This window comes from Lutra lutra, chromosome 18 (genome assembly GCF_902655055.1).
Source record: "Lutra lutra chromosome 18, mLutLut1.2, whole genome shotgun sequence".
Taxonomy (NCBI): Eukaryota; Metazoa; Chordata; class Mammalia; order Carnivora; family Mustelidae; genus Lutra; species Lutra lutra.
The window spans coordinates 23,745,751-23,769,952 of NC_062295.1; the positions used below are offsets into that span (position 1 = coordinate 23,745,751).

The following is a 24,202-nucleotide window of genomic DNA, read 5'->3' on the forward strand; positions in this document are numbered from 1 at the left end:
ACCAGATGCCTGCGGAGTGCAGAGTGGCCACCAGGGGGCGCCCTATGGCAAGAGTGAAGGGGACGGAGGGGTGGAGGCTGGGCTGGTGTCTGTTCCTGGAATGGGCCAGGAGGGAGGAGGAGCAAGCGGAAGGGGACGGTGTGTTGGCTGGCCAGCCCCAGAGTCGACAGAAGACAGCCCCTCCGGTGGCCAGTGTGGTTGTCCTGGGACTGGCTGCAGGTAGGCAGAAGCGATGCCAGGGCCCCGGGGTCCCTTTCCCTAGTCACAGTGCTTCCCGTCTGCCTCTCCTTTCTTCCTCAGCTCTTTACCTACCCCTTCCATTTTTGTCCCCAGAACCTCCCCCTCCAGCTCAACCCCTGAGCCCTTCCCACACCCCAGGCCCTCACCCTTATCTCAGTAACTGCAGTTGGCGGGGCCAGGGGGCAGGTAGCCCAGCTGTTGCAGCCCACGCTTCAGGCTTTGGAGCCACTCGGGGCCCCTGGTGTCACCACTCCAGCCCACTAGGCCAGAGGCCCCAGCTGGGAGTAACAGGTGTGCTGCGGACACTGGGTAGGTGGCGGCAGGCAACTCAGTTCTCTTCCCCAGCCAGGCATGGCCGAGTCTACAGAGGCCCGGAAGCTGGTGTACCTGGTCACAGGTGGCTGCGGCTTCCTGGGGGAGCATGTGGTGCGGATGCTTCTGCAACGGGAACCCCGGCTCTTGGAGCTGCGGGTCTTTGACCTGCACCTGGGTCCCTGGCTGGAGGAGCTGAAGACAGGTGACTGTGGTGGGGAGGGATATGGGGGTGGGTGGGCTCCTTTGGCGAGGGTGGAAAAGATGATGCCTGTTTATATCTTCCAGTGCACACAAATGGGATGAATGAGTCACATTGGGAACATGTGGCTCCTAAGGGTGTGGGCTGAGTCCAGCAGCTGGCTGGCGGCCCCAGCTCTGATGCTGCCTCTGGCTGCCCCATCCCTCCCAGGGCCCGTGCAGGTGACTGCCATCCAGGGGGATGTGACCCAGGCCCACGAGGTGGCAGCGGCTGTGGCTGGAGCCCATGTGGTCATCCACACAGCTGGGCTGGTGGATGTGTTCGGGAGGGCCAGCCCCGAGACCATCTATGAGGTCAACGTACAGGGTGAGGTGGCTGTTTACTCCCCACCCCCTCTTTGACCTTAATTTCTGGGCTTTTCCTGTGGAAACCTGTCCTCTGGACACTTCTGCCCCACTAATGGCAGTCCGGCAGCCCTCCCAGCCCTGCTGTGGTTTTTCCCTGGACCTGGGGAAGGAAGCCCCGGGCCCTCATCCAGAATTGAGATGAAGGTGGGAAAGATGCAGAGAGGGAGGAAGCTTTAGCTCGGGTCCACCCTTCCCCTCCCCACCACCTCTCCCAGGCACAAAGAACGTGATTGAGGCTTGTGTGCAGACTGGAACACGGTTCCTGGTCTACACGAGCAGCATGGAAGTTGTGGGGCCCAACATCAAAGGCCACCCCTTCTACAGGTAAGCTGAGGTTCCCTCAGTACTTTCAGATCCCCATCTCCCCTCTGCATTAAGAATTTTCCCTGTCCCTCAACTAGGGGCAACGAGGACACCCCCTATGAAGCAGTGCACAGTCACCCCTATCCTTGCAGCAAGGCCCAAGCTGAGCGGCTGGTCCTGGAAGCCAACGGAAGGGAGGTGAGACAGGAGGCAAAGAGACCCAAAGTTGGAGTGGGGAGGGCTGCCTGTCTCAGGCAGAGCTGGCACCAGCGGGACTTCTTTGCAGTCTGCCCTGGGCCCCTCCTCCCTTCCATCTCCAATGTGAGGAGGCCAGGCCAGAGGGCAGGCTGCTGGGTACTGGGTCTTTGCTATGCCTGCCTTTCACCCCCAGGTCCATGGGGGGCTGCCCCTGGTGACATGTGCCCTGCGTCCCACTGGTATCTACGGTGAAGGCCACCAGATCATGCGGGACTTCTACCACCAAGGCCTTCGCCTGGGGGGTCGGCTCTTCCGGGCCATCCCAGCCTCCGTGGAGCATGGTCGGGTCTACGTGGGTAAGGCCCCACCTACACAGCGGGGAGGCTAAGAATGGGGCAGGGTCCCCGTGGTCCCGGGTGGGCAGTGTATGCCGTGGCCAGCGAAGGGTGAGCCACACATGGGCCGGAGTGGCCAGATATGCGGGCCTTGTCTGCCCAGCCCCAGAGGAAACAGTATCCGTGTGAGCTGGGAAGGCTGATGTAAAACACATGTCACCAGCCAAGGACAGGATGGCAGTCATGGGAGCAGCATCTCCCCAGGAGAGGTGAAGGGCAGCCCCTGTACGGGAGCCCCCAAAGAAGTAGCACGCACCCCGGCTGGCCCAGGAGGGCGAGTGGGGAGAAAGCAGCCTTTACAAGAGCCCCTTGGACATGGGCCAGCCCAGGAGAGAGCAGCCTCTCCGTGGGCTCTGGGGCACTCGGGACCACGTCCGCCTCCCCCCACACTGGCAGGCAATGTGGCCTGGATGCACGTGCTGGTGGCCCGGGAGCTGGAGCGGCGAGCAGCACTCATGGGCGGCCAGGTGTACTTCTGCTATGACAAGTCGCCCTATAAGAGCTACGAGGACTTCAACATGGAGTTCCTGGGCCCCTGTGGGCTGCGACTGGTGGAGTCCCGCCTGCTGGTGCCCTACTGGCTGCTGGTGCTTCTGGCTGCTCTCAACGCCCTGCTGCAGTGGCTGCTGCGGCCCCTGTTTCTCTACGCCCCCCTGCTCAACCCCTACACGCTGGCTGTGGCCAACACGACCTTCACCGTGAGCACTGACAAGGCGCAGCGCCACTTTGGCTATGTACCCCTGTTCTCGTGGGAGGACAGCCGGACCCGCACCATCCGCTGGGTGCAGACCATGGAGGGCTCAGCCCAGTGACGGTGGAGCTGGGGCCTGGAACTCGGTGCGTGGCATGTCCGACTGTCCAGGTCCGGGGCCCTCCAGCCCTTGGGGGCAGAGGGGCCGGTGCCACACCGGCTCGCCTGCCTTGTAGCTCCCACGCTTCTAAGCCATGAGCCGTGAGTCTGCATCCTCACGCCTCTTAAGTCCTGGGGCAGGGTTTTGGGACAGGCACATCTTCACTCTCAACCCAGGCCTGACAGCTGGCTGGTGAGTGTCCAATGGCCCGATTGTTCTCACTGCCCTGTCCCATCTGGCTTTTCAAGCAGGAAGTGAGAAGGGGTCCCACGGGCTTCGTGCTGGCCTTCTGAGGTCTGGGCCTGGATTCGGCCTGAAGATCCTTTCTGGCTCCTCCTGCCACCTGGGGCCCTCTTTGAGGGTCATAGTCTCATTATTTAAAAAAAAACATTTATCACTTTTTGACAGCTCTCTCTGTTCTTCAATGAAGCTTTAGCAAATCTGCAGGTTTTCCCTTCTTCCCACCTCTCCACCCAAATTAGTTCCTACAGTATTGTGCTGTACCCAGCCGAGCCCTGGATTAAAGCTCCTAATCTAAGCCTGTGTCCGTCTACCTGTCCAGTTACCCTCCTGCTTCCCACCCTGTCCCCCACGGCGCCTGTCCCACGTGGGGACAGAAGGAAGTGAGCACACAGCATGCCCGCTGTTGGATTGGTTGCTATTTCTCCCGTCCCACAGGGCCCAACCCAGCCCGGGGTGGGGGTGGGGGGCTCTGGGGACAGGACATGCAGGGCGGGGTGGGGGGGGCAGAATTTTCCTGTGTTTTATCCATTTGCAACTTGGTCACCAATAGAGAGAAATGGGACTCTGAGGGCTAACAGGAGAGGGTGGCCTGGCTCTGGGCCCCCAGCCAGGCCCCAGGAGTCCTGTCCCCTCCTGGGAGGAGAGGGAAAGAGCTCTAGAAACCAACAGAGAAACAGAAGGGGCAAGGGCTCATGTCAGCAAACACGGCTACATCACGTGACACGCCAGCGACAAGGAAACACACGCCAACGCACACGGCTGCACAGCGGGCAGGGGGCGGGGTGGGGGGAGAAGGGAGCCGGGGGCCACCCATCATGTCCTCTGCGGGGCGGGCTTGGGGGACAGGGTGAATGCATAGAACACATCATGTACACACGCTCAAGGCGTGGCAAGAGCGTGCATCGACCCACAGGCACATGGGATGGACACGCAGTGTGCTTTGAGAGAGGCAGGGCTTGGGGGAAGGGGAAGCAGCGAGCCCCGGCCAGGCCCAGGACCACCCACAGGTCACTCGTGGGCTTGGTGGCTGTAGGCGCGTGGAGGGGGAGCAGCACACACTTGTCCGAGAACATGCATGAGACACCAGCCCCCAGACGACGTTCCAGGACCCATACAGACACAGCAGCCAACAAGCTGCCCTCACACGATGTGCGGGACTTGAAGAAGCTGGGACCCAGCAGACCCTTGATGAACCTCCAGTCCAACTGCCCAGAGATGGGCAGCCATGGGCCCAATACCACTCCAGGAGGCCACAGCATCCCTCCAGACATGGCTCTGCCCTCCTGCTTGTGGCCCCGAAGGCGGTGGGAATTCCGGAAACACCTGGGCTGCAAGGGTGTCCTGGCGCCAGAGGCAGGAAGGAAAAAGGGTGGGGGTGCTGGGGCCTGTTCTGATGTCCCCAGAGAAGCCTGAGATGGGAGGAGGGCTGTAATTAGATACTGGGGCAAACTTCCCGTCCTGCTGAAGGACACCCTTGGAAGGGACGGGCAGGCTCCCCTCCACAACAGAGCCCACCTTAGGGGCTGTTACATAGATGGGCCTCACACAGGGCTCGAACAGCTTAAGTAGGAATGGGGCCAGCCACGTGAGCTGGGGTGGGGGCCGGAGGGGTACTGTGTTCTGGAAGGCCACATGTGCATAGTCTCCCTGTCTCTGTCTCTGACACACACACACACACACACACACACACCTCACATGAAGGGGGACCCTGGGAAACAATGTGAACACACATGCCAGACTCCCTCACCCTGTCCATACACATGCCCAACCCTAGCTTGCACCCCATGTGCGTTCAGTGCTGTACACGTGGGTCCTTTGCTCCTGCACCTCCCGCCTGCCACCAGCCTCGCAAACCCACCCGTGCCCAGCGCCTGTGCCCTGTGTACACAGCGAGGGAGGGGCTGGCCCTTCCCTCGCCCTCAGACCCTTGGGCCTGTGCCTCACTTCAGGGTGGCTGTGTCTCAGCCCAGGGAGTGGGCAGGGGCGGGGACCCCAACATCTAGCAGGAGAGGTGTCCAGGGGAGGGGTGCCGGGACTCGCCCCCCACCCCCACCGAGTGGAGGCCGCCACACTGGCCATTCTGGTCCCTGAGGCAGAGCCCGGAGCATCGACTGGGGTGGAGAAGACAAACGCTGGCCTCTCCCAGTTCTGAGGTAAATGTGTGGAAGGCAGCAGTGCCCTCACTTTCCGTCTGTCTGGGGCAGCCCTCATCGGTAACACTGCCCACGAAGAGGCCCGGGCGGGGGGCGCACTCGCACTCGCACACTCAGCCTGGGCACGGGGGAGCACACCGAGTTCTACCAGCTTTCCCAGATGAAGGCCTGCCTTCTGGCAGAGACACAGAGAAGGACGGGCATGCAGGCATGTGCGCACAGGGGCTCGGAGACCTGGCCGGGCAGGCCACTCCAGTGGCACGGTGTTGGTGGAACGGTGTGTGGCCGCACCAGAGGGCGGTCAGCAGCTCCGGGGAGAGGGGGAGAGGGAGAGAGGGCAAATACGGCCGGCAAGACAATCCCGGACGGGGCGCCCGTCTCTGAAGAAGAACACGTGTGTGCGTCTAATACACTGGCGGGCAGAAACACACTATGTAGAAAGCCTCTCCACACACACACACACACACACACACGCTCACACAGACGTATTCTACACAGCACAGAAATACAGATTTTGTGCCCACCCAACACGGGTGTCCCGCGCACAGCACAGAGGGCTCTGTCTGAGGGGAACACCGATCAACACTTGAAGCACACCCTTCACACACACACACACACACACACACACACACACACACACACACATTACCTGCTGGGAGAAACGCACACATATACACAGGCTGGGCTGGGTTATGGATACGTGTGTGCTCCCACTCACCTTGATTAAGCTCCACAGGCTCACAACGTACACATGGGCACACACACACACACACACACCCCTGTTCACAGAAGACAGAGCAGGGTTGCTGTGTTACACCTGGCCACAGTCCACACACAACAACCCAAGTGAAGGGGGAAAGCTCAGATGACACATAGACTGGGAGGGGGGCAGAAGGGGGGTTTGGGGTTTCTACACACATGTACGCACGCACACACACACACACGCTGGGGTGTCCACACGTCTTGAGCATGTTCTGGCGGCACGCATGTGGGTGTGCGTGTATAATCACGCCTGCTGCTGTCTACGTGCGGGGGTGGTCCGTGGCGGGTGGGGGGGGAGGTCCGGGGACTCTGGGGTCTGACAGGAAGTGGGGAAGGGGGGCTGCCTGGGTCTGTCTTGGGGGTGAGCCTGGAGCAGGGGATGGAGTGAAAGGGGTTGTGGGGGTATTGCTCCCAATGTGGTGGGGGAAGGGTCTGGGAGAGACAGGGGTGGGGGGGCCTACAAGCCCAGCGTCCCCCCAATGGATGACGCCAAGACCACCCCCAGCACCACACAGCAAATGATGATCATGATTTTCTTCTGCAGGCAGAAAGGTTGACACAGAGGAAGGACGAGAGAGAGACAGAGAGATAAAGAGAGACAGACAGATGGAGGGGAGAAGGGGGAGGAGGTGTGAGGAAAAGAAGAGGGGAGAGAAAACAGAAAAAGGAAGAGGTCAGAGCCAGAGATAAGGCCTCCCTCTGGATTTCAACACTCACCTCAGCCCTGGCCTGAACCTACCAAAGCCCTCCTCCACTCCAGCCCACCTGCCCTTGCTGCCCCCACTCCTCTCCCCCTCCCCAAGGCCCGCCCATCTCTCCCCCCACCAGCTTACCCTCCGGGCCTTGCTCTGGTATTTCACAGCTTTCTTGGTGTCGGACACAGCTCGCTCCACATAGTCCACGGAATGTTCCACGTTGTACTCAATGCGGTCAATCATCTCACCCTGCAGAGGATGGGATGGGGACTGGGCTGAAGGGGGGGGCACCCCAGGGACCTGAAGGAGGGTCCCAGAAGGCGGGGGAAAGGCAGTACCTGGCTTTCCACAAGCATGGCCATGTCCACAAACATGTCATGCAGCTCTCGGATGCTGGTTTCCAGTTTGATGATCTCATTGTGCCTCGTCTCAATCTCATTCAGTGCCTGCTTCGTCATCTGTGAGTCCATTTTGATCTAGGGCGATAAGGTGGGGGGGCGGGAGGGGAGGAGCTGCAGACCCCTCTTCACTCTGGTAAGTGTGGGTTCTGCAGCCAGAGTGTCTGGGTTCAAATCTGACCGTCATTTCCTTGCTCTAACTGTGGGCCAGTTGTTTAACCTTTCCGGGCCTCAGTTTCCACACTTAGAAAAGGTGGATGATAGCAGTGCCCACCTCCCACCGTGCTTTGAGTTACTGTATATCCACCAATTAGAACGGCACCTGCTGGGCACACAGTAAGCACCAAAGAGAAGTCTGAGTGAGTTACAAGAAATAAAAGTTGGCTTGAACCCACCACCTCCCCAGGGCTTCCTCTAATACACACACACACACAGACACACACACCAGGGAAGAGCGATAGGGTTGCAGAGTCACCACTAGCATTGGGGGCCGCTGTCTGGTCAAAGGCAGAGGACACAGCAGAGAAAGCAAGTAGAAGCAGAGAAGGCCCAGCAGAGAAGGCACCGTGCCTGCTCTGGAGCCCCCAAGACATTAGGGAGGGCAGAAATAAAGAATTGCACTGCAGCCCTCAAGAGTCAGGGGGAGAGAAATTAACTCCCATCCACAAGCAGGGATTCCCTCTCCCCCCACACACCTGGCCTGAGCCAGGCCACTCGCTTCCCCAACTGCTTACTGTTCAGACCCCATCAAGCCATTCCCCTGCTCTGAAACCCTCCAGGGCTCCCCACAATTCCTCCCTGCCCCCCACCCACAGTCTGTACACCTTCACCCTATCCAGGGCTAGGTCTCCCTTTCTGTCCTCATCTCCTCCATCTCCTCTAACAGCCAAAATCATCCAATGGCTGTTTGGCAAGTGGTCCACTCTCCCCATCTTCATTCAATCTGCTCCCCTTCTCTAGTGGGCTTTTCGCCCACCTCACCACGTCCAAATGTTCCTTGTTTCTTAAAGCACAGCTCCATGCCACTTCCCCCAGGAAGCCTTCCCTGACTCTAGGATTTAACTGCTACCTTAGGGCCTGTCTGCGGGTTGCACATCCCTCAGGCAAGATCCCCAAGCACCATGCATTGTAATGACGGGTTTCCGTTGCAGTGACGGTGGGTTCACTGGCAGGGATCAGTTCTGTCCTCTTAGAACCCACCAGGCTCCCCTCTGTTCTCACGCGGAAGCCTGGGCAGAGCTGTTTGGGAGGACTCCAGGCGGCTACCTGGCCCTAATCAATTTGCTCCAAAGCTAATTTAATCAAGATCAGTTCTCTAAATAACAATTTGCTGAAAACTGCTAGACAGTCACTGAACAGACTCGAGTTCTGGTCTAGAAATCTTAACCAGAGCCGTTCTGCCATCAGAAGCAGAGACAGAACTGGGCAGGCCAAGGCAAAATCTACAAAGAGAAAGGAGAACTACAGTGGGGGAAGCCCATCCACTCACATTTAAGATGACAAAGGCAGGGCAGGACGTAAAACTTTAGCAAAACTAAAACTGGTATTTTTTTCAAAATTTCATAATGTAGGCACATTACTCATTTGGTGAAATGCCCCGCTTTGGCAGGGAGTAGGGTATCTTCTCAGGACGTCAAAGCCCTAACTGGCAGGAAGGAGACCGTGTATCTGAATCCTGGCTCCAAGGCCCTGGGCATGTTATTTAACCTCTCCAGTTAATCTCCGCGTCAGATGTCCTCACTGGTGAAATCTGGCTCCCTCAGAGGGTGGTGGTGAGGACCAGATGAGACAGCAGGTACATGTGAATATGTAAGGTACTCAGAACGGTGTGTGGCTACTCAACACATTGCCCATTTTTATGGGGGCGCCTTCCTGCCCTGCTCCCATGGAAACCCCAGCTCCAGGTCCTGGCTTTCTGCTGTCTGTGATCCCAGGGTGGACTTAGGACCTTAACTTAACCTCAGCTCCGGGAGGGAGAAGTAAATGTTTTCCAAAGCCGGACCCACCCCCACCCGGGGCTCACATCATCGGTGAAGATGGCCAACTTCCCGCTCTCCAGCATGTCTTCCAGTTCCTCGTTCGTGGTGGTCCTTCCAGCTGTGAGGAGAAAGGCCTCCCTGCTCATGGACTGGGCCAGTCTGGGGGCCTGAGATGGTGGGATAGGGCAGAGACCCAGGAGCCCACCCTCCCCCCCAGCCTTCGGCCTCCACACAAGGCCTGGGGAAGCCACGGAAGAGGGCTGGGGCAAGCCGGGGAACTCTGAAGCGGGGCACACGCACTGATCTCCAGCTGCCGCTGGATCCGGTCCTTGCAGCGGTCCCGGTACTTGGACTGGGTCGCGTTATATTCGGTCATTACTTCCACGAACTTCCGGGAGAGTGTGGAGTGCTAGGGTAGGGGTACAGACACATCAGGAGGCCGGGACAGGGTGGCGAGGAGGCCAGTGGCGGGATGCAGCGGGGAGGAGCTGAGCTGGCCTGTCGCCCTTCTTTAGTTTGCGCCACGATCCCAACCCCAGATAAGTGCTCAGTCCCAGGACGCGCCCCCCCACCCCCTCGCCACCAGGCCCCTCATCCAATGCCCTAGCCTGCAGTGGCCCGGCTGCGCCCCCGCCCCACTCCACTCTGGCCGCCCACTCTCATTTCCCGGCTCCAACCAGAGCTCCCTTCCCAGTCCTGTCCGGTCCAGTCCGGCCCAGCCCCCGCCTCTCCAGGCTGCAGCCTCCTACCTGGGTCTTGCGGATGCGCAGGTCCGCCGAGGAACGGTTCAGCCCCTCCTCTTGTTCAATGCTTTGTTCGATTGCTGCAGGAGAGAGGGTACAGTGACCGGCCCGGGGACCCGGGACATGTGGGGCAGGGATCTGGGACGTAGGGAGGGTTGACATCCCGAGGCAGGCCCCGGGCCTGTGAAGATGTCACCCTCATGGCGAGGGCAGACAGTAAAGGATCCAGGGTGTGGGGACAGGAGGCAGATGAATAGAGGACACACAGATCGGTGGGTCTGGAAGGCAGGTAGGAAGGAAGATTGAGGGTCACAGGGTCACCAGACAGAAAGGGGCTACTTGTTCTGGCGGAAGGGTTGGGTCTTGAAGGGTCCCACAGCTGTAACTCCTGCTTGACCCCACGAGGGTCTCCAGTAGGTGGGGAGCTCTCCACTTCCTACAGCCTCTGGAAAGAGGGCAGGAACCCGTCCTGCGGTTTTTCTGGCGGAAGGCTGGCACTTCAGGTGGGTCAGGTTCTAGTGGCCGCCTTTTTCTTGGAAAATTCTAGGGGGAAGGAGGGATATTCCGACAGAAAAGAGCTCTCCCCCAGCCCTGCAAAGTGATCTCTGTTTCCGGAATTCCCACTTCTAAAGGCTGTTCTGGAAAAGCGCACAGATTAACTGGGAGTCCTGCTTCTGGATCAGGCTCTCCTGACATCCATCCTTCAGATTTTCTAAAAAAGAGCTTGCCTGTGATCAGATCTACAGTGCTCTGAAAATGCAGCAGAGATGGATCACCAGGCCCTCCAGACCTGGAAGGGCCTCCAGGCCATTTCTGAGAACATCATCACTCCTCTGTTCTGCTGGCAGCAGGAAAGGTTGGGGGCTAAACAGCACCCCAGTGCTCTCCTGCCACCAATGGCGGCCACAGGAACTGAGTGACACTTCTGGCCTGCCTGCTGCGGAAAAGGCACAGGAACGCCAGGCACAGCCGGGGAGGTCGGAACCTCTGGCCCCTACGGGGACTCTGTTGTCAGACTTGGGTCTGGGGCCAAACTCCATAGTGAAGGGTCGTTCAGAGGATCTCACTGACTTCTTACAACAATCCTGAGTTCAGTGATAATCCGCCCATGGGTCACGCTAGGACCTGCGGTTCAGCCAGCTAAAGCGACTCACTTATGGTCACACACAAAGCCTGAGCTCATGCCACCAAGTAGCTGGAGAAAGATGGAGGAGAAGAGAATCTTTTTCTGGGGGTCTGGAAGGTCAGCTTCTCTACGTCACTGCTACATTTCCTAGCTCTTTCTTGGTGTGTTTCTGGACTCACACATAATCCACGGAGCCTACCTCGTGGTCTTATAGAGAGTGTTAAGGTCAGAGCTCGGTGGGCCCAAAGAAATCTTTACGCCCAGGGATTTTTAAGCAGCGTTCTAGAGAACCCTGCTTCGGAGAAAGAACCTCAGCAGCCATTGCTGGAGGAAAGGGGAGACCAGGTAGGTAGGGCACTGCGCCTCCCAACCCCAGTGCAGCCAGAACAGCCTATCTTTTCTGTATTGTATATATTGGAGTTCTTTGTAAGATTTCATTAAGAAAAAAAAAAAATGTGCTACCCCCTGGAAGAAAAGCCTGCTTTGGAATTGCTTCTGTTTTTCTTACTGAGCCAGTGAGGAAGCCGAGGGGAGGAATGAGTTGATGATGGAAGTTGTCCAGAACTGAGTTGATGATGGAAGTTGAACTCCCTCTGCCTGGCTTTGTACTTAATGTGCTCCCAGTTTAAGTCATTTTCCTTTCCAAGATGCAAGTGTAAAAGGGTTATTTTTACTGATCAGCATTGGAGGCTCATACATGACCTCCCACTGAGTGCGGGAACACATGGAGTCCCTGTTCTCCTCTCTCTGGACCCAGGTAGGTGTGTTCAAGGCCAGGCACCTGACCTGGCAGCTGTTCCCCAATGCCCTGCCCTGTGCCTCGGACAAAGTAGGTGGCTGGCAAATGTTTTCTGAGGCTGAATTTACCCCATCACGGTAACACTGCTATTCCCCTGGCACGGGCAGACAAGGAGGTTCCCAACCCACAATGCTTTGGGGGAAGGTGGTTATTACCAGCACCCAAGTCCTTAAATTAGAGTGAATACATAAGCATTTGGCAGGTCCCTCCTGAAAGCTTGCCAGCTCCTGATGTCAGCCACACAATCCAATCTGTCCTGAGCCGAGGATACCAGTTCAGAAGCATTTGCTGGGCCCACCTACTGGGTGCTTAGCGTTATGCGCAGCACCTGTTCTGGAGAAAGAAGGATTTAATGAAACCGAAGCCACTTGGAAGACTCTCTTTTCTGGTGGACCTTCACACTGGTGGATCCAGCCATGCTCAGATGCACCTTGGACAGAAACCCTCCTCTCCCTCATTTCTTTGTCATGTATCTTTCTCCAAAGATCTGGATCTGGGGTTTTGTGCTTTCTCACTGTTTAGGAAGCTGGGTCCTGGAAATCTGTAGGCACTCCTTATAGAAAGGCATGTTTGGTCCCATGAGGGCAGAGTTGTTTTTCCCCTGAGTCTGGGGATTGCATTCCTCACCTTTCAACTTGGAGCGAACCTTGTTGGCCGTCTTCTTGATGTCTGCGGTGAGGTCCTCCAGCTCCTGTTTGGTCTCTGAGGGGAGAGCCAGAGTGGGTAAGAAGTCTGGAGGGGAGCCCATCCCCCACCTCCTCCCCCTTCAACACTGTCCACCCCCATCCCGCTGACGGCCACCCAGCAGCAGTACTCACTCTCATCTGGATTGGGGGCGGCCAGGATGGCACTGTGCTGTTTTTTCACTTGCTCCACATCCTCTGACAGTTTCTCAATGCAGCCCCGGATCTCTTCCACCTGGGGTACCAGATCAGCTGTGCCCAGCCAAGTCGCTGAGCCAGGCAAGGGGCCCTGGGGCTTAGTTGGGGTTTGGGTAATCCAGAGTCGAGGGACAGGTAAAAAGGCCAAGAGGGTGTAGGAGTGGAGAGCAGGGGTGGGAACAGGGCAAGGGAAGTCGTTGCCTGGGGGCCAGCTTCTGGGTCTGGAGCATCAGACGCTCAGTTACCTGTTCAAAGAACTCGTCCATGAAGTGGTCGCGATCCACGTGGACCACCTCCTCTTCATCATCACTGTCTTTAGCCTGCGAGGCAAAGAAAGGTAGAATTCATGAACAGTCCCTATCCTGAGTCTGATGCTCCCAGCTCTAGGTTCAGAGCAGAGGCCTGGGAAGGGGTCATCTGCATGGGGGGCAGGTCATCCGCAGGTCAAATGCAAGAGCCCCAAGCAGTCCAAATGAACACTGGAAAAATTGTGGAACAGGGTCCGGGAAGCCAGGTAGCTGATAGCCCAAGGGACACCTTGGAGGGAATTAGCAGAAGGCACTCTTTCAAGGGTGGATGTGACCCCACGAATGCAGTCACCCTGGGGGGGCGATGACACCCAGGACAGCTGCCACTAACCGGTATCATAGCTACCAGCTAAATGTCAGCCTTGCAGGAATTGGCTCTGAGCTCCAGGAAGGGGTCTGGAATGGAAGCCTCTGGAGGCTGACTTAGCCGCTATCTCCCCAGCCACTCCTGTCCAGGCCTCACTTTGCTCCCCTTCTCTTACCCCTCCAGCCTCCACCAGACCGGCCTCGTCCCCTGTGCAAGGTCACTTCACTGCCAGCTGCGGGTACCAAGTTGAGCGAGCATAGTCAAGCCCAGGAAGGGCTGGAGGAGACCCATGGGCAGCACCGCGAGCCCCCACCGGCAGCACCGCAAGCCCCCACCCGCACCCCTGCTCCCTGCGCCTGCCCCCTCCCGCTTGCTCTCACCCTCTCCACGGCTCTGCCCCTCTGGCGTATTCACTTGCTTTCATCTAGCCTCTCCCCACTTCACACCCACCTACTCTCACTTGCCTGGATTTCCCAGTTGCAACCTGCAGCTGCTCAGCCCTCCACCCGCAAGGCTCAGAGACACAAAGGGATTCACCCACCCACACTGCCCCCGCCCCCGCCACCGCCAGACAGACCAGTGACACAGACAGAAGGGCTGACACACAAGGCACACAGAAATAGGCCCCCGGACACCCACGCTGACACGCTGATGTTCACCCACACACGGCCCCACGGCAAAGCTGCCTGCTGCCACGTGTGGCCACACAGACGTGCACCCGCAGCCCCAGGGACGTCTGAGAGCACCCTGCAGGCCTCATCTTCCAGGCTCTCCCAGCCTCAGGCCTGCACACTCATGCGGAGCCAGGAAAGAAGACAGGGACGGACCGGCCTCCCCGGTGCTCCGCGCTCCTGACTGGAGACTCTTTTCCGCTTGGGGCAGAAGTCTGAGGACAAAAAGCTGAGCCCGTCAAGCTTAATTACACGCGGAGCCCTAATCAGCCCCAGTGGAAATTTAAACAGACTGGCTTCCGGAAACAACCTAGCCCAAACGGGACAGAATCGGACTACCCGAGCCTGAATGACATCAAGACAGGATCCGAAGGTGTCCACCTGGAGCATAGCCAGTTGGGATCCAGAGAGAGGAGATCCCGTGGATCCCCGACAGGGTCCGAGCAGATCGCAGACAGGACCTGACAGAAACCAGACAAGCTCAGACCCAACTAGACTCGGGGCAGACAGATCCCAGACAGCTCAGATCGAACCTAGACAGAGCCAGATGGGGCCGAGATGCAATCTAGGCAGCCAAGTGAACTCGGAATCAGCAGAGCCCCGACAGCCCTGGGAGGAGCCTGCGAGCCGGGGGAGCCCTCCAGCTGCACGCTCTCGATGCCCCCCTCCCCAGGTTCCTACCCAAACAGAATGCAAGGGATTCTCCCTACAGACACTGGGCCCCACCCCACGTCAGAAAATGTATTCAGCACTTCCAATGAGTTTCCAGACAATCCCAAACATCCACTGGGAAAGGGAGGCTCCTCTGTCTCTGTGCACAGCTGCCTTCAGAAGGAGAGGGGCACAGGTGGGGCTTGGGTACTCGGAGAGGACTTCTGGCTTCTCAGGTCTCCACCAGATCCGGGGTTACCCCGATAGACCTTGCCCCCAAGAGGCTCTGGGAGGCTCAGCTGCTCTTGGAAGACGGACCAGCTTCCCCTGATGCCCTGCCCTCAAAACCAGCTGTCCCACGGGGTCTCCTTCCCCTAGAGCCAAAACCACTCCTCTGTCCCTTCTCTGACTTGGGCCCCTTCCCAGCTGCCCAGAGGTCATGGGGCATCCCTCTGGCCTGGGAACTTTCCCGTTCTCCACCTTTTCCCCAGGCTGACTTTCGACCTTCTAAAGTCTGATTTCCCTTTCTCTCTCCGGTTTGTCCCCAGAGCCAAGTTCCCCTCAATTCTGCCCTGGGGCATCCCTGGTTGCCTGTTTGCTTGTCCTTGAGAGAGGAAGAGATGTAGAGACCCAAGGATGACTTACTTGGTATAATAATTACAGGGAGCTGAGAGCTAATAATCCTCTACATTTCACAAACACTTTTACATCTATAATCCCTTTTGATCCTGACCACACGGGCCTGAAAGGAAGGCTGAGCAAATATCATTGTCCCCATTTCATAGATGAAGGAACCGGGAGGTTGGGTGGGGGGAGGGAAGTGACCCGTCCAAGGGTGCCTGGGCTGAATGGGCCGGCAATCATAAGCATCTAAGACAGACTCCCCCCAGCCCTTCAAAGGCTCGAGGCCAGGCCACCTCCTTCCAGGGCCTCTGCCACTAGCTGTTTTCCCTCTCAGCTCAGCTCCTGCTAAGGCCCAGTCTGGTGGGGCTCTGTGCCCTGAAATCCTGGGGAAATACTATCTTTTAACAGCATCTTCTACCTGGGCTTTACATCCTTGTTTATCTCATTAACTCTTTCTTTAAACCCTATCAGGGCCCCTGGACAGCATAATTATAATTAATGCCAAACATTTACATAGCATGTGATAACGAGCTGGGCACGGTTCTACGCCCTTTGGATATTTGTCCATTTAATTCTTACAAAAGCCTTTCTGGAGGTTGGTATTATTATAGCTCCCTTTTATAGACAGGGAAACTGAGGCACAGAGAGGCTAAAGAACTTGCCCAGGCTAGCAGCTACAAGGCCACACGATTTCTGCCTTCTGGGCTTCAGCCTCTGCCTTAGCTGAACAGCAAGAATATCATCTGCCCCAAATGCTAGGCAGGTGGAGGCAATGAGTCCAGGCAGAAAAATGCCTAATGTTGCCAGAAAGACGCAGTGTTTCGTGAGGGTTGGCTGGTACCCCCTGCAGCTCCTGTGTTACAGATACGGAAGCAGGCTCAGAGAGGTTGCCTAACCTTCCAAAGGCTTCACAGCAAAACAGCCCAGAGGTGGGACCTGAACGCCAAGTGCTTAATCCCAGGCTTCCCTGGACCCCACTCCACCCCGTCCTGCTCTGCTTGTCCCCAGCACTGCTGAACTCCTGTGGCCAGGAGAAAAATCCAGGAAGGCCGGCCAGGCTGCAGGAAGAGCCCAGGTAGGAAGCCAGGCGCTCTACCTCCCCTCGCCCTCCTCTGTGATCCGAGGCAAACCTCAGCCCTTCTCTGCACCCCAGTGGGTCTGTGGAATGGGCAGGCTGGTGCACCAAGGGCATCCCTGCTCTGAGGGGTGCGCGTTTAATAACGACTGCGGCCTCCATTTCCGGAAGGAGCTGGCCGGCCTGAGGGAACGCAGGCTGTGGGCAAATGAGATCACCCAGGAAGAGATGATCACATGCGCCCGATCCGCTTGAGGGACAACTCAAGCCTCAGTTTCCTCATGTCCGAAATGAAGGAGATAAGAAATCTAACACGTATGTACTAATTATGGTGAGCTGGGCCCTGTGATACATGTTTTGTGCGTTTCGTTTAACCCTCATAAGCACTCCATGAAGCAGATACTATTCTTATACCCATCTGACAGAGGAGGAAACTGAGGCATGGAGCGATTAACTGACTCGCTCAAGATGATACAGCAGGCACCGTCCGGGGCACCAGGTTTGAACCCAGGCCCTCTGCCCTTCCTGCTCACCAGCTCTACCAGTGCTTAAGACCATTCCATGAGGGACTGCAGAGGTCCTGGGTGCGCTGTGACTCCGCCTTGGGCATCGGGGGCATCAGATCCAAGCCTCCAGCTGCAGTCTTTCCCATCAGAGAGACCAGCGGCCCTTGGGCACACCCGTGTGGGGTGACAACAGAGACAGATGTGTGGATGGAAGGAGAGGGACACAGTGAGCCAGCAAGTCAGGGACCAGAGACAGATGGTGAGAAGGTGACTAACACAGAGGCGGAAAGAGCCCGGTGTTGGGTGACAGCAAAGTCATAGAGCGCGCGCGCGCGTGTGTAAACACACATGCGTACCCATGCACACAGCACACACGTGCTCACGCGGGGTGCAAGCATGGCTCGATCTAGAGGCAGCTGTCTCTCTCCGCCGCACCCCCACTCCTGTCCATCTGTCTCCCTGACTGGGCCTTTCCGCCCTCCCAGCGCCCAGCCTGGCCCTCCCATCCCCACCTTGCCACTTGGCCCTCCCTCCTTCCCCACCTCTACTCCCCTCCGAGTCCTCCCTCTGCCCCACTGAGTCATTCATTCACCTAGCAGACATGTATGAGCTGAGCCACGTTCCCTGGCTGCTGCTGAGAACACAGTGGTGGATAAGACAGGAAGAAGGTCCTGCCTCGGAGAGATCGAGGGTGATGAAGAATGAACAAGACGGGTTCGGTCTGTGCTAGCTAGCAGGGGCTATCAGGGGTGGCTTTTTTCAGGATGACACAGAATTTTAGGCGGAGGGAACAGCAGTCCACGTGGAGGGAAGAGCACTCAAAACAGAGAGACCAGCAGAGGGAACAGCAAGTGCCAAGGCCCTGAGGCAGGGGTGAATTTGGTGTGTCTGCATGGCAGAAAGGAGCCCTGTGCAGCTGGGGGATTGGCAGCCCATCACCAGGGCTCTGCTGGGCCCTGCTCACTCATGGGGTCACTCTTGCCTGCTGTCATTCAGGCGTGCCATCTAAGGCCCTCTCTGCGCCTAGCCCATATCTGAGTGCTACCCAGATGACTCAGTCCCTGCCTTCAGGGTGCGTGGCTTGTCCCATCACAGCCCCCACGCCCACCGGGCCTCAGATTTGAGCCTCCCTCATTGCGGGCCTTGCCAGATCTCTCCAAAGTCCAAACGCAACACCCCCGCCCCCATGCTTCTCTCTCTCCCCAGTCCTCCCCTCTACCCCACTTACTCCTCTTCCTCTCCTCTTGAGCCCCATCCCTGGCCCCGCCCCTTGGACTCTGGAGCACCCGGCAGGCTGACAAGCTCCCCTCCAGCCCAGCAGCTCCCAGCTCGCACCCAGAGGTGCCTGGTGAATTTAGAAAACAGAAAACCCTGGTTCGGCACCAGCTCTGCTTACCATCTGTTTGACCTCGGTCAGGCTGCCTCTCTGGCCCTTTCTACTCCAAAATAAATTAGGGGTCACATCCCGCCCATCCCAGGGGGCTGATGTGATAAGGTTCAAGGGAAATAAGCAAGTCAGCTGTAGAATAACAAACACTCACAGAGCACTGGGTGCCCAGGGCCCTTCTAGGCACCTTTGCCTATTACCTAGTTCCAATCCTTTGGACAACCCAGCGAACAGGTACAATTGTTACTCCCAATTCACACGTGAAGAAACTGAGGACCAGAGAGGTTAAGAAACTTACCCAAGGTCACACAGGAAGTAGCAAAGCTAGGATTTGAACCCAGACAGTCTGACTCCCAACTCTGTGCCCTCACCCGCTATGTGATAAACAGATTTGAGAACCCCTGGGGAACGCTAAGTCCTGCTGGAAAGATGATCAGGTCCCTTGAGGTGACACCCCCCTCCGGCCCCCACCATTCCTCTCAGGATCACAGAGACTGCTTTAGCAGGCCTCTCTCCTACCCTGCCCGGTCTCTCCTGCCTCCCAGTCTCCTCGCTCTTAACTCTGGTGGGGAGACCCTGGCACTCCTTGCATCTGGCAGCTACTTTCCGTCCTACCCACCACCCCCCTCCCGAATCTCCAGTCTCTCTGAGCTGTGACTAACACCAGAGCCATTTGCCCCAGCCCCCTTTACCCTCCCATGCCACCTCCCACCTCCCCACCTGGCTGCCCACCCCTGCAGCCCCAGCAGCCAGAACTCCTCGCTTCTGGGCAGGGGCCTATCTGATCCACTTGGATGAGGATGCCATGCTCTGCCTCCCCCTCCCTCCGTGTCTTAGGACTTTCCCTCCCTCTCTCTGATTAGACCTCAAATTTGCCAGCACCTCACCTCAACAACCGCTTTCCATTTCTCTGGGTTTTGGAGTCATGGAATAGTGTTGGCGGCAGGGGATCTGGGTTCCAATCCATGTTCCTCACTTGAGAGCTGTGTGACCTTGGGCCAGTTATTTAACCACTCTGGGCCTCAGTTTCCTCAGCTATAACATGAGGTAGTCTCTCAATCTACATACCTCACCAGGAGGTCAGCGAGGGTCTCATGAGATTATGGATGGCAAACTGCTTTGGAAAATGCAATGTGAAAGAAGGGGAGCTCGGAGCGCTAATGTGGGAGCCAGCCCGCCTGCCTGCCTTTTCTATGTGACTCTGGCTATGTGACTCTGATCAAGTTACTTAACCTCTCTGGGCCTCAATTTCCTTACCCATAAAATGGGACCAAACTAGTACCAGGGTTGTGGCAGAGACCAAAATGAGTAAACATGAATAAAACGCTTAGTACAATTTCTGGCACTAGAAGGTTGATTATTTTTATTACTGTCCTTTAGTGGATGCCTGGCCCCATATTCAGTGGAAGTCGAATACAGAAACCTTCAAAATTCCCTCTTTCAACCATCAGTTTCTCCTTCCTTCCAATTTGCCAACACATCTTTCCCCGGAGACAGCAACAGTCATTTTATCTTCCAGCCCCTTCCTCCTAGCTTTCTGTAGCCTAGTTTCCCACATCCCTATCCCGGGGGCTCCCCAAAACAGAGCTTTTTAACCCCAGTGTGGAGACTTCTGTTTCAAAGATCAAAAAAGCAGAGACTCATGTCAACTTGCCAGACTGAAACCCAAATTCCCATCTGATCCTCCCACCCACTTGCATGGTGACCTTGGGCGAGCTCTTGCTATCTCCGAACCTCAGCTTCCTCATCTGTCAAATGGGGTAGTAACCCAGGGAAAGGGAACAACCAACAGGGTCCCCCTGGTAGAGACCCAGGGTGTCAGGATGCATCATGGCTCTGGCTAGTACTTTCTGAACATAACACCACAGGCCCGGAGCACACAGCAGGCTGTCAGCTTTGCCTTCTCGGACCCCGGGTCATGTCTACGAACCCCCCAACATTCTCCCTACCCTAGAAACCGGTCTCATCAAGCCTCTCCAAGTGGCAGCCTCCACTGCGGGCATCAGCGCCACCCTCCTCCCCTGTCACCCAAACTGCCTGGCCAGACTCCTGAAGCTGGGCCTCTTCAAGGCCTGCAAACCAGGGGCCCACACCAACCAGCCCCTGCCTGTTCAGGATGCCCCAGTTCCCCCCAGCAGAGCACGGTCCGTGTCACACAACCCAATTCCATGGCCCTGTGCACGGAGCCTCCTCCCCCTCTCTCCTCTGCAACCCATCTCCCACCTCTGGGGTCACCCCATCCCCAGCCCTGGCCCTCTGGCTGTCTCCTGAGGCCACCCCTTCCCTCCTCATCTCTGAGAGGTGCCCCCTCCCCACAGGGAGCAACACTCGCTTGCGCGCGCGCACACACACACACACATATACACTTCAGTCACTGCCAGGTGTTGGCATCTCTGTCCCAACCTGTGTCCTTCCCCATAGCACTCCCCGAATCTTGGTCCCGCTAGACTCAGCCTGGCCCAGTAACCACCCCCATCTTTCTAATTCCGCAAATCTGCCCAGGGGAGGACAGTAGCCTCCAATTCTCTCCTGACATTCACTCTCTCCCATCCCGGATTAGACCCCCAGGCCCTCCTGGGAACGTGGGTAGCTAAAGCCCCTGGAACCTCTCCTGCCCCCTTGAGTCTTAATGGCCTCCAACCTCTTCCAGCCACCGTCCCCAAAATGCAGGTTCATTGGAGACATCAGGTGCCTCCAGATACTGGGGTGCCCCTACCACCAACCTCCTCCTGTCCCGTCGTTTGCCCCCATGTCCCAGCACCTCCCCCACTCCACCCCCACGCGCTCCCCCAATATTGGGGTCCCGCCCCCCCATTTTCCCCACCCCCAAGCTCACACTCCGCAGCTCCTGAGTCCGATCCTTCATCCTGCGACGGCTCCTCCTCCTCCTCCTCCTCGTCCTCCTCCTGCCTCTGCTGCTGCTCCCTGCCTCCTGCCTCGGGGCTGGAGGCTGGAGTCTGGGGGCGCCGGGGGGCACCCGAGCCGCTGGGGGGCCCGCGGGCGGGGGCGGGGCCGGGGGCGGCGGGCCGAGGGCTGGGCAGGGGCAGGGGCCTGGGCCGGGCTCGGCTCTGCCGGGGCTGCGGTGGCGATGCGGCTGCGGCACAGGCTCGGATGGAGGGATGCGGGAGCCGAAGCGCGGGGGAGGGGGGCGGAGGGAGGTAAGGAGGAAGGGAGGGAGGGGGGAACCGGGAGGGGGCGGAGAGCAGGGGGCATGCGCAGCGCCCGGGGCTGGGGGCGCCTGGGGGTTGTAGTCCGGGGGAGGGGGACCAAAGGGGAGGGGGAGTAGAGAGGCCTAGAGGCAGGTGGGGAAGGGCAGAGCCAGAGAAGAGGGGAGAGATTTCGCGGAGAGACAGAGGAGATGCGGCGGGAGGCAGGGAGCTGTTTGCTGGGTTGGGGGTGGCGGCGGGGTGGGCACGGCAGAAAGGAGGTAAGGGGAGTGATTTCAGGGAATAACCCAGGGAGGGGTGCAGTGGATCCCTTTACAGCAGGAGATATAGGTAGACTTTATGTTTGGTGTCTGCGAGTTATCTGTGTGAGCCCAGCTCGACCACCTCTGTGTGTTATCCCTGCAGGAGGTTCTTTGGACACTAGAAATAGCAAAAGTGACCCTCTAGGTGGCTTTTGTGATGCAAGGAATCAGCCGAGCCTGAGAAGGGCAGGGACTTGTTTGTTTTGGGGTATATTTTGCACAGCCTTCCCCACTCTATCTGTGCCCATCTCTGGGCAGCCGTGGGTCTCAGAGGTCTGCTTGTCTACCTCTGGGAACAGGGGGCTCACTACCTTTCCTACCTCTTGGCCTATCTTCACATGGCTCTGACTGTTGAAAAGGAAATTCGTCCTTATTGGGAGGGGAATGCTGGTATCCCGGCAGATGCAAGTACCCTCCGTCCTTCTCCTTGATCCCCACCTCTCTTCTCCCCATAGCCATATTCTAACATCACATCAACAACTCCACCCCTGCAGTGGGCTTTGGCCCCTTGACAGGTCTTGAACCAGCTTCTACCAATTTACCCCAAGACCTTCTTGATGCCAAATCCATTGGCCACCGGTCAGGCCTTACCCTTCATGATCTTTCGGTGACATATGACCCTGATGACCTCTCTCTTTTTGAAACCCTCCCCTTCTTGACTCCCAGCCTGCCTCCAGCCTCCCCTCCCCCACCTCCACCCCCAGTTTCTGAATGTTGTTTTCCAGCCTCCTTCCAGATCCATCCTTTCTCCCACAACCCCTCTATATCAGGGTTCCCTGGGCCCCACCCTGGGTTCTCCTCTCTTCTTTCTTTACCCTCTCACTTTCCAGGGTCGACTGCACCTACTTGCCCACAGTACCCACATCTGTGGCTCCAAGACAGACCCTCCTCCTCAAAGACAGCCCCTGCTCTGAGCACTGAGAACAGAGAGGTGAAAGATATCATCAGAGATTCGAGGAAGTCCGTAACTGCAGTGAGTGAGGCCAGAGCTTTGATGGAACCTCCAAGACTGTGGCGGCCTTGCCTCCTCCTCCCAAAGCGCTCCTTCCTGTGTTCTCCATCAGAGGTGGCATCTCCATCAGCCAGTCACTGAGAGCAGATAGAAGACTGACCTTGGCTCCCTCCCCAATCCCCATAATGCTGCCATGTTCTGAGCGCATCCCCCCCCCAACCTGGGTGTCATGCAGAGTAGGTCCTAGAATCTTCCCAAACACGTAGCTGCTACTGCCATTATCCCAAGTGCACAGATCAGGAAACTGAAGCTCGGAATGCTGAAATGATGGCCCTAAGTTCACAAGGTTAGTAAAGGACAGGGCTGGGGCTCTCGCAGGCATCCTGTGATTACAAAGCCTATTCTTGTAAAACCACAGTGTTGTACCTCCTCCCTCAGCTGTCAGATCTAGAGCTGTCTCCTGGGTCCTCTCCCTTCTCACCACCTTGGCTCAGTCTAAGCCCTCGTTGGCTTTCACCCGCAGCATCACAACAGTCCCCTCTCTGGTCCTCCCAACGGCAGCCCCTTCCCTGTGTGTCTAGTTTTCTCCCCAGGTGTTTGTGCCCAGTGTGACTGTGCTCTAAACAAATGGGGTCCTATCAGTCCCCTGCACCACCGACTCTACCCCCCACTCTACCTGCCATGACTCCCCAGATTGCACTCGGTAGCTGCTCTGGCCTTTGAACCCCACCACCCTCACCTCATCTCTCCTACCACTTCCCCTCCTTGGGCTGCAGACCCCCAGCCTTAACCACACCACGGGATCCCGGACCCCGGACACCCCATACCCTTTCACTGTGCCATCTCTCCTCTGCCCAGTACTCTGTCTTGCCCCTTCTCGGATAGTCAGACTTCCCATCCTTCAAGCCTTTCCCAGCAGTCTAGGCAAACAGCCTCATGAGGTGTGAGCTGAGTCAGCTTCTCCACTAGACCAGACTGGGCCTGACTCATGTCTGCTTCCCTCGCTTCCCTCCAGCAACCAAGGTCAGGCGCAAAGCAGATGTTCACTAAAAATCTCAATGAACAAATGAATGAATGAATGTATGGTTTATTCTTTCACACCCTTACCCAGGCATAAGGACAAAGGAAATAAGGCCCACGAAGGTGGGGACCTTTGTGTGTTTCATTCGTGGCTGGTTTCCCAGTGGCACTAAAGGCACCCAGCACATAGAAGGTGCCCAGATATTTGTGAAATAAAGGAATGAGTGAAAGATGTACATCTCAAATCTGGCTGCAACTCTAAAGGTGGACATAAGAACACACAAGAGATGACAATCGTAATTCCTCTTGTTGCCCAGGGATTTTTTTTTAAAAAGATTTTATTTATCTGACAGAGAAAGAGCACGAGCCGGGGGAGAAGCAGCAGGAGAGGGAGAAGCAGGTTCCCTGCCGAGCAGGGAGCCCGATGCAGGGCTCGATCCCAGGACCCTGGGATCACGACCTGAGCCAAAGGCAAACGCCCAATCGCCTGAGCCACCCAGGCGCCCCTGTTCAGGGATTCTTAAAGTCCACCCAATAACCCTGTG

General features: G+C 57.3%; 2 protein-coding genes across 5 annotated transcripts; one reads left to right on the forward strand and one right to left on the reverse strand.

Annotated features, from left to right (window-relative positions):
- The first annotated feature begins 77 nt into the window (after positions 1 to 77).
- HSD3B7 (hydroxy-delta-5-steroid dehydrogenase, 3 beta- and steroid delta-isomerase 7) lies at positions 78 to 3,443 on the forward strand. Of its 3 annotated transcripts, none has more exons than XM_047714531.1 (7): positions 78 to 219; positions 586 to 757; positions 965 to 1,120; positions 1,377 to 1,485; positions 1,563 to 1,662; positions 1,856 to 2,018; positions 2,454 to 3,443. In XM_047714531.1, the coding sequence occupies exons 2-7, from the start codon at positions 592 to 594 to the stop codon at positions 2,867 to 2,869; spliced, it is 1,110 nt and encodes a 369-aa protein (XP_047570487.1). In that variant the 5' UTR covers positions 78 to 219; positions 586 to 591; the 3' UTR covers positions 2,870 to 3,443. The 3 variants fall into 3 exon arrangements, with proteins under 3 accessions (XP_047570487.1, XP_047570485.1, XP_047570486.1); XM_047714529.1 differs by having other exon boundaries at positions 85 to 219; positions 590 to 757; XM_047714530.1 differs by lacking the exon at positions 965 to 1,120 and having other exon boundaries at positions 85 to 219; positions 590 to 757.
- Positions 3,444 to 3,547: 104 nt separating this feature from the next.
- Positions 3,548 to 21,183, reverse strand: STX1B (syntaxin 1B). 2 transcript variants are annotated; one of them, XR_007124581.1, is made up of 11 exons: positions 21,053 to 21,183; positions 12,933 to 13,007; positions 12,625 to 12,724; positions 12,434 to 12,508; positions 9,888 to 9,961; positions 9,439 to 9,547; positions 9,183 to 9,256; positions 7,100 to 7,237; positions 6,900 to 7,010; positions 6,076 to 6,604; positions 3,548 to 4,841 (listed from the first exon to the last, which is right to left on the reverse strand). XR_007124581.1 is itself a non-coding variant. In XM_047714534.1 (10 exons), the coding sequence occupies exons 1-10, from the start codon at positions 21,080 to 21,082 to the stop codon at positions 6,524 to 6,526; spliced, it is 867 nt and encodes a 288-aa protein (XP_047570490.1). In that variant the 5' UTR covers positions 21,083 to 21,183; the 3' UTR covers positions 6,064 to 6,523. The 2 variants fall into 2 exon arrangements, 1 of the variants encoding a protein (XP_047570490.1); XM_047714534.1 differs by lacking the exon at positions 3,548 to 4,841 and having other exon boundaries at positions 6,064 to 6,604.
- Positions 21,184 to 24,202: the final 3,019 nt, after the last annotated feature.

Coding starts and splice junctions, on each gene's coding strand:
- HSD3B7 (XM_047714531.1), top strand. CDS start 592: ATGGCCGAGTCTACAGAGGCCCGGAAGCTGGTGTACCTGGTCACAGGT. Junction 758..964: donor GCTGGAGGAGCTGAAGACAG/GTGACTGTGGTG, acceptor CATCCCTCCCAG/GGCCCGTGCAGGTGACTGCC. Junction 2,019..2,453: donor GCATGGTCGGGTCTACGTGG/GTAAGGCCCCAC, acceptor CCACACTGGCAG/GCAATGTGGCCTGGATGCAC.
- STX1B (XM_047714534.1), bottom strand. CDS start 21,082: ATGAAGGATCGGACTCAGGAGCTGCGGAGT. Junction 9,257..9,438: donor CCAGCGGCAGCTGGAGATCA/GTGCGTGTGCCC, acceptor TTCTCCTCACAG/CTGGAAGGACCACCACGAAC. Junction 7,238..9,182: donor TGGCCATCTTCACCGATGAT/GTGAGCCCCGGG, acceptor TTATCGCCCTAG/ATCAAAATGGACTCACAGAT.